General features: G+C 35.0%; 1 protein-coding gene across 1 annotated transcript; it reads right to left on the minus strand.

The window, feature by feature from the left end:
* Positions 1-89: 89 nt before the first annotated feature.
* On the minus strand, positions 90-4863 carry LOC128683797 (uncharacterized). Its single transcript, XM_053769755.1, has 6 exons — positions 4732-4863; positions 4123-4247; positions 3573-3758; positions 1860-2030; positions 1007-1261; positions 90-274 (listed from the first exon to the last, which is right to left on the minus strand). Exons 1-6 carry the CDS (start codon positions 4829-4831, stop codon positions 164-166), a joined length of 948 nt encoding a protein of 315 aa, XP_053625730.1. The 5' UTR covers positions 4832-4863; the 3' UTR covers positions 90-163.
* Between the last annotated feature and the right edge of the window lie 3623 nt (positions 4864-8486).

Below are 8486 nucleotides of genomic sequence, written 5' to 3' on the forward strand. Positions count from 1 at the left end.
TGCGAATATTCGAATATATATTTTTTTATTCAAAGCTTATTAGAAAAATAATCTGAAGCTATGAAAGGGTAAGGCATAAAAATAAGTAGTTAATATCATGATTTTTATTAGGAATGTATTCATATTGCCTATTTTTGTAAATAGGTATTTTTAGTTTATTCATCTATTTTGTGCATGAAGTTCCAGCTTCAACAGTTGTGTTTTTCGCTTCCTTTTTCTTTTCTCTCTTTTCACTTACTTTATATGTTATATAAATATGTAATGCCAATACAACCTGAAAATAAATATTCATATTAGGTCATTGAAGCATAAAGTACATGTCCTAAACACAAATTATATAATACTTCCAGTATCAAGTAGTACAAGAAGAGTGTTTTTTTTTCTAATATGTACTTAATTAATAGAAATAAAAATAATCGCACTTTAGCAAAATATAAGTACTCTTATAGTTGTCAATAGTGTGTTGGATAAATGGGATTACATTGTTATATTACTGATAAAAAAATATACATAAATTTATATTTAAAAAATGGTAAGCCCTTCTGGCATAATAGGGACCAACAACACTGTTTGAATGAGTTTCTTTCGGCATTTCTTCTCAGCAGTGGTCGTTCCGAAATGATAGTAGTTTGTAGCTTTGGTAAATATCATTTAAATTAGAATATGACGTGAAAAAGTGCTTGTGAAGGCCTAATTTCTGAATAAATGATTTGATTTTGAGACATTTTATAAAGAGGTAGCTAGGTAACTAGATAGGTACGCCAAGTCTTAACCAGAAACTATCTAAATTTTCTAAAATTACCTTAGCGTTTAAATTACTTCTTGTTTGTTATACATATGTCTGCTTTTTAAATTTTAAGTCTAATATGATGAAAATTAGGCCGAGTGGCCTCAACAGCTCCAGGAAGAGCTCGGATTCGATTCCCAGTAGAGTCCCAAAAGTTTGATTAATTAAATTATTAACCATTGACATCATTGACAATACTTCTTTCGTATCCAAACTTACCTCGAGAACGACGAAGACGATTGTAACAATCGTGCTCATAGCAGCTAATATTTCGGCGAAGTTCCTGACTTTGACGTCGCATCCGACTGTGTGGTACAATCCAAGAGTCTTACAGATCTCCCTCTCCGCTTTCTGGACCACTTCGGGTTCACTGATGTTGAAGTTGGGGCAGCAGAAGATGGGAACGTCCGGGGGAAAGGATGAGGGGATGGTCGTCCTGTAATCACTTGGACCGGACACGCCGCAGCATTTCAGCTGGAATTGTAGTAATGTCGAGATTGTCAAAAGTCTTTTGTGTTATGTCTTGAAAAAAAAAGCAAATTTTTAGGTTATCTACACGTGATTTCGTTGACTACACTGTGGTTTAACTACACGTGAATTGAAAAGATTTTTTTCTATCACTATCTTTCCTATAGTGTGGGATGGTGTTGGATAGGCCTTTAAATAATTTTTGAGTTGTGGGAGAATCGTTTTTGGATTTAGCTAACCGTTCGTTAATTATACACTGTGCCTGTAACCTATACTGTGCGTGGCCTGAAATATGCACTTGGCCGGTTATTGACCGTGCGAGCGAAGCAAGCGCGGGCTACAAAATTCTACAAATCAACTTGGGGCAAAAATATTTTTTTTTGTACGTATATTTGTAACGCGATAACTTTCTAACCGTTAGTCTGATTTTGATGAAAATTAAAAGGTATCTATCAATACATTTTTTTAAGTTCGTGGGACAACAAAATCAGTTAAGTCGTATTTGAAATATTCACAATTTTGTAAAAAAAATATTGTGTTCGCTAGGTCTAAGTTCGCAGTGAACAACTAGTTTATAATATGTAATGTAATTAGCAATACTCACGTCACTGCTAATCGTGGCCCAATACTCCAAGTCTTTAGCGTTGTGTACAGCCAGTCGGAAGGTCGTGTTCAGCGACATTGCGAGGGCCTCCTTCTCTTTAGAAGTCAGGTTGGCTGAGAGTCCGCTTGTTACTGCTTGAACCACGGCTATGGTCACGAGAACCAACCCGGCCTGTTGTATAAGACACACTCATAAAATAATAAACGAAAGGAAATTTGTGGTGTTGAATGATGAAAGACTTAGTAATGACGAGACACAGAACAGTAGAAAAATGAAGAAAAGGAAAATGTTGAATCAGAAAACGAAAAATTTAGTGATGAAAACAAAATAAATTAAGCGAGTTAATCGAACTGAGCCATAGACCAATGATGGGTCGTCCATCTGTCACGAGCTCTCGCACGGACGCTTTTTAAATATATGTTCGAGCTTGATTTGAAATAAACAAGTTTATCCATAAGTGAATATTGTGGTAATTGGATTAGTATTGTTGTAGTGTTGTTGTTGATACGTGATGAGTATGTGAACGACAATAATGTCTGGCCCAAGCATCGTGCAATATCCTCATAACATATGTAATTGATTTATGACATTATTACGTACGTTTTGTACATTTTGCTTTTTATTTATATATATATATATATATATATATATATATATATATATATATATATATATATATATATATATATATATATATATATATATATATATATATATATATATATTGTGTGACAATTTTCAATAATTTTATTGGAAATACAACTTTTATTTTATTTATTTATTCAAATTTTGACATTGATTATATCATTAATGATGTAAATTCGTCCTCCTAATTTTTAATATATATATAAGACCTATATTTGTTAATTGACGTCCTTGGAGAAAAGGCTGCGGTGAAGTTTGTTGCGCCGCTTCTTCTTCACTTGCGCTTTGGAAGCCGGCAAAAAAATAAGTGATGTATATCATCCTAAATTGAATAAAGAATTTTGAATTTGAATTTGTAGAACGTTAATTTACATATAGATACTAAAACCTTTGCGTTACTAATTCATAATTCTTCCCTTGGGGGAAAGCATCGTCAATATATACCTACTTATTACTGTCGTGTCAATTCTCTTAAAAGTACATTAATCCTACAATGAGTAAAAGATTTTTAATCATTTAGTGAAATAAATCGTGATATTAAATATTTCTAGTGATTTGGTCTGTCAATGGAGTTTGATAAAACAATTTAAACTCAATCATCGCTTTTTACGACGTATTGTTATCGGCAGCTTTTAATACGTTGATCACATAAACGGATAAGCCACTTTTGCGTACCTTTTTTGTATTTGGATCTGTTATGATTATTTTATTTTTAATGTTTTACAAAAATAATTATATTGCCGTTTGACTGTCAAAGATCCCTACACGAGACAAGTCCGCTGTTGTTTCGACATTCATTTTTTCTTGTATCAATTGCGCTTATTTATGATAGAATAAAGTCATCCTGTTGACAGGATGAGATCCCACCATGGGATCCGGAGTCCGACGTTGCCATTACTATTTTTGTTTCTTGTGTCTTTGTGTTTCCTTATAAACTAAACTAGAAATTCTTAATTCTTAATTTATATCAAACAATGAAGTAGAACTTGCTCGGAAAGGTATTAGGAAAAAAATCGGATCATTCCTTGTGACTTTTCAAGTTAGAGTTTCAATGATTTAAAGACTTACAATGTGCAGCGGTCTCTTCTTCTTCTGGAACAAACCGAACAGTGCGTAGACGGCGATGGATAAAGCGAAGGCTGAAGACAACGCTAGGACGATGTATGCTACCAGTTGTCCAGTGAGGGCGCTAGTGTACAGCAATGTATACTTGGCTGCATACACAGTCGTTCCAATTTCACCAATCCCCGTCACCTGGAAAAAGATACCATGGATTTTTTCATCTATTTATTTACGTCCCATTGCTTGACAAAAGCCTTCTCCAATTTTAAATTTTAAAATTCGTTCGATGTTGAAAATTACTATAATTTTCCACGCGTCCTGTTTTACTCTCGGTAATTCCTGATTTCATTTTCGGTGTCAATTAAATAAAAGGTAACATATGTCTTATGGTATCAAATTGTATAAATATTTTACATTTCTAAAAGCATGCATCTTTAATTTTCACCACTTGACCCAATTTTTTTTTGTGTTTTTCGAACTAAAACTTGACACGTAGTTTAGAAGACTATATCATATTCGTTTATTTGCCAACTACTTAAGTATTAATCGTACTTACGATGACAGTGATGCTAACAACTACCCCGACGGCTATCCATAAACCAAAACCACACGAGCCACATGTGTTCTTCTTCACCTTCTCCAGTTCTTCAACGATTTTGTTATTCTTTCCTTTTTTATGTCCTAGAAGCGAAAATGTGAACAAATATTATCCAGTACATGCCGAATACAACTATAGAACCATTGAACGAAGAAAATCTAAATTTGCCGGAAGGATTCTTTGTGTAGCATAAGTTGAAGCTGAAGCTAAGAAAAAATATATTGGATACTCCTCATCCTTTAGGTTGAAAATCGTTATTCACGTCGCGGCTGTCAATTTAAAAAATATAATCCAAAAAAACATATTATCTTCTCAGCGTCTATCTGGATAAATGTACTAGTATGAACTTTATATTTTGTAGCAGCTTCAACTTGTATCAATTTGATAACATCAAGTTTGTATCACTATGTAGTATAAAACTATGTCGTCCGCCACGGCTGTCTGTTTCCAATCTTTTTTTTTTTAACTACGCACCGGAAAAAAAATAAAAGACAATTTATACCCAAAGATTTATAGACTTCATTTGAAGCCGGGCCGAGTCGCTAGTTTATAATAAATGAATCTTACCTTCATTGTTAGCGCTCGCGTTTCCCATTTTAGCCACCTTCAGGACAGGTGATCGACTGAATCTCATGTGGTCTGCATCAGCGTAATATACACTTGTCATCAACAAAACTTCACGGCTATGCTTCGGTTGTTATCCATAATAACTAATCAATATAAATTTTATTCGTTATTCTGGTTTAGTTCATAATAGAAACTGCAATTGTTTTTTTTTTTAATTTAAAACTATCATTAGATAAGTACAGCTAAATATTTTATTTAAAACATTGAATTCTTTCAGTACGCGCGACATGTTTTGCGCTTTTACTTTTACTAGCGGCCCGTCCCGGCTTCGCTCGGGTAAAAACATAATAAATGATACATCTAAGCCTACCTCGGGAATCACTCTATCTATTGGTGAAAACTGCATGAAAATCCGGGCAGTAGTTTTAGAGTTTATCGCGAACAGACAGATAGACAGACGCAGCAGAGGACTTGTGTTATATTACGTATGTAAGGATAAAGATGGACTCTGAGCGCCGATATTCTATTAGATGACAGTGTTAAATTACCAATTTAACACTAGTAAATAGGTACTTTTTTATCTGGGAGATAATGTTTGCCTACCTGCTCACAACATTTGAGTAAATTATTGCGAAAACTTTACTAATTTTGAATGAGTAGAAAAATTAAAGCAATTGTAATAATATTACACGTTGAAGTTGTTCTATTACCTCCATCACCAAAGCTATTAAATGTAGATATGAAATGATCAATCTTCTTCACTTCACGGTTGCTTCGTACTTTTAATTTACCATACATTAAAAAATATATATTTAAAGTGTTTGTATTCCGGCCTCATTATTGTGAATTCCTTGGCAAATATTATTTTATAACTCGACAAGTGAGAGGGAACTCGACGACAACTCGAACTGACGACAGTGGTGGTACGTCAAAACTTAGGGTAGACCTACAACATAGGCCATGGGACTGTCCAAATCTATGCTTTATTAAATGTCTACGTTATTCTTCGTTGATCCGTCGACGGGTCAACGTGTCAGAGGACGTCGCAGAGCAACTGAGCAATGGGAACACGCTCAAAAGTGATTTAATAAAATAAATTTGCCAACCTACCTACTACTTTGAATTTGGTATTTATTATCGTCGACGCAAACAAACATACAGTGTGTAGTTTGTATGAGAGCTTTTATTTACCGCAAGGGATAACCAGCAATGTACGTCGTAAACGCCAAAGTCTGAGTAGACTTCAGTACACTGAGAAAAGTCACAAACTACACCAATTGACATACACTCGACGACCTCGGCGGCGCACTGGTAAAGTTCTTGCCACTGAACCGAGAGGTCCCGGGTTCGATCCCCGGTCGGGTCATGATGGAAAATGATGTTTTTCTGATTGGCCAGGGTCTTGGATGTTTATCTATATATGTATTTGTTATAAAAATATAGTATCGTTGAGTTAGTATCCCATAACACAAGTCTCGAACTTACTTTGGGGCTAGCTCAATCTGTGTGATTTGTCCTGATATATCTAGTTTTAGTTTATCAGTCTGTATATCAAACTATACTTAGGTACCGAAACATAACATTTATAAGTAAATAATAATGAGATGAGAAAATTCTGGAGTCGAGCGGGAATTGAACCCGCGCCCCTGTATATTCAGCCGAACTGGCATGGTCTCGACAGCTCAGTGGTTAACACTGTCCCGGATAGACATGGGCGCGGCTTTTCGCAATTCCCACTTGATTCCAGAATTTATCATTTCCAAAAAATAATATTTTATTATTTTCAAAAATAAGTTAAAAAGCATGTGTGATATGTATAACAAATCCATTCAAATACAATGTATGCATTTAGAAAAACAATTTATGTCGTTAATAAGTGTAAAAAAATATTGGAAATAGTTTATTCAAATATAATAAGTATTTCTATATCTACTAGGTGTCTACTCACTTCACTTTTTAATTTTATGGCTCCATCGTTTGGCCAAACGACGATTTTGCCAATGTCAAGGTTGAGAAAGACACTGTAATTATTACTAAGAATTATAATCGGTTAAAAATTCTACAGCGGCAATTGACCGGTGTCCAAGAGCAGGGGAAACCTAAAACAACACAACATATAAAGTTAGTATTAACCTAGCTAGCATTAGTACCCTTTTTATAACTATGGTGAGTAGGTATACCTTTAACCAATTGAGATGAGGCAAGATAAAAAGCAAAACAGAAATAAGGTATCTACTCAGATTTACATATTATGCATTTAATTTTATTAATTAGTTGCGAGTAAAATGATTCACAATTAATTAATGAACGAATAAAATATTAAATTCCATATAAATTTAATTTGTAGTATCAATTGAATGGATAATCCGTTCACCTATTTTTCACGCTTTCCGTCTTTATTCGCGACTTGCTGGCCAGCTATATACACATAATAGCTAAACATTAGTGGGTTCGTCATACATTGCTGGTTTTTCATTGCTTTTATCTACATAAAAGCTCTCATACAGCAATGTACGTTGAAGTGGATTCACAGTGTATAGTCAGCTTAAAACGGTACCGATCGGTTGCTCTTGGCTGTTGCGCAGTCGGAGCACAAATATTATAGGTTAAATAAATATATTAGGACAAATCACACAGATTGAGCTAGCCCCAAAGTAACATCGAGACTTGTGTTATGGGATACTAACTCGTCGATACTATATTTTATAACAAATATACATAGACATCCAAGATATATATATATACACATTCAAGACCCGGGTCAATCAGAAAAAGATCATTTTCCATTATGATCCGACCAGGGATCAAACCCGGGACCTCTAGGTTCAGAGGCAAGCACTTTACCACTGCGCCACCGAGGTCGTCGAGGTTGCCATCAATTGGTCTAGTTTGTGACTTTTCTCAGTGTACTGAAGTCTACTCAGACTTTGGCGTTTACGACGTACATTGCTGGTTATCCCTTGCGGTAAATAAAAGCTCTCATACAAACTACACACTGTATGTTTGTTTGCGTCGACGATAATAAATACCAAATTCAAAGTAGTAGGTAGGTTGGCAAATTTATTTTATTAAATCACTTTTGAGCGTGTTCCCATTGCTCAGTTGCGCTGCGACGTCCTCCGACACGTTGACCCGTCGACGGATCAACGAAGAATAACGTAGACATTTAATAAAGCATAGTTTTAGACAGTCCCATGGCCTATGGTACCCTAAGTTTTGACGTACAGAGCTACGTCAATATATGTCAGTGTCAAAATCTATGTAAAATAACGAAGCAAGATGGAGCAACAGCAATAGGAACACGCTGTTACTCCCTGAGATTACTCAATTGAATTAATTTATAGGTTGTGTTGTTGTTATATTGTGAAGTCTTTTGTTCCGGGATCAACTAGAAATATATTTTTCGAATAAAAAATAAAACTAACGAACGTATATCTTTTATCCCATGCCTCGTTGCACCGTCGTCCTCCGTTGCCTCGACACAATGCGTTGACATTGGTTTTAACATAGACTCACGTGGATTCACCATACAATTGGGTTTCATGCGATTTTCGCAAATATGTACTAGCTGCGCCCCAGGGCTTCGCTCCCGTAGGAATTTCGGGATAAAAGTACCCAATATTCCAGGTTATATTCTACCCGTGTAGCAAATCTCATAACAATCCGTCCATTAGATTTCGCGTGAAAGAGTAACAAATATTCGCATTTCAACATTTGTAGTATAGTGGAGATTTATAGGCAAATGAAAAACCTCG

Source organism: Plodia interpunctella, chromosome 3 (genome assembly GCF_027563975.2).
Source record: "Plodia interpunctella isolate USDA-ARS_2022_Savannah chromosome 3, ilPloInte3.2, whole genome shotgun sequence".
In the NCBI taxonomy this organism is placed as follows: domain Eukaryota; kingdom Metazoa; phylum Arthropoda; class Insecta; order Lepidoptera; family Pyralidae; genus Plodia; species Plodia interpunctella.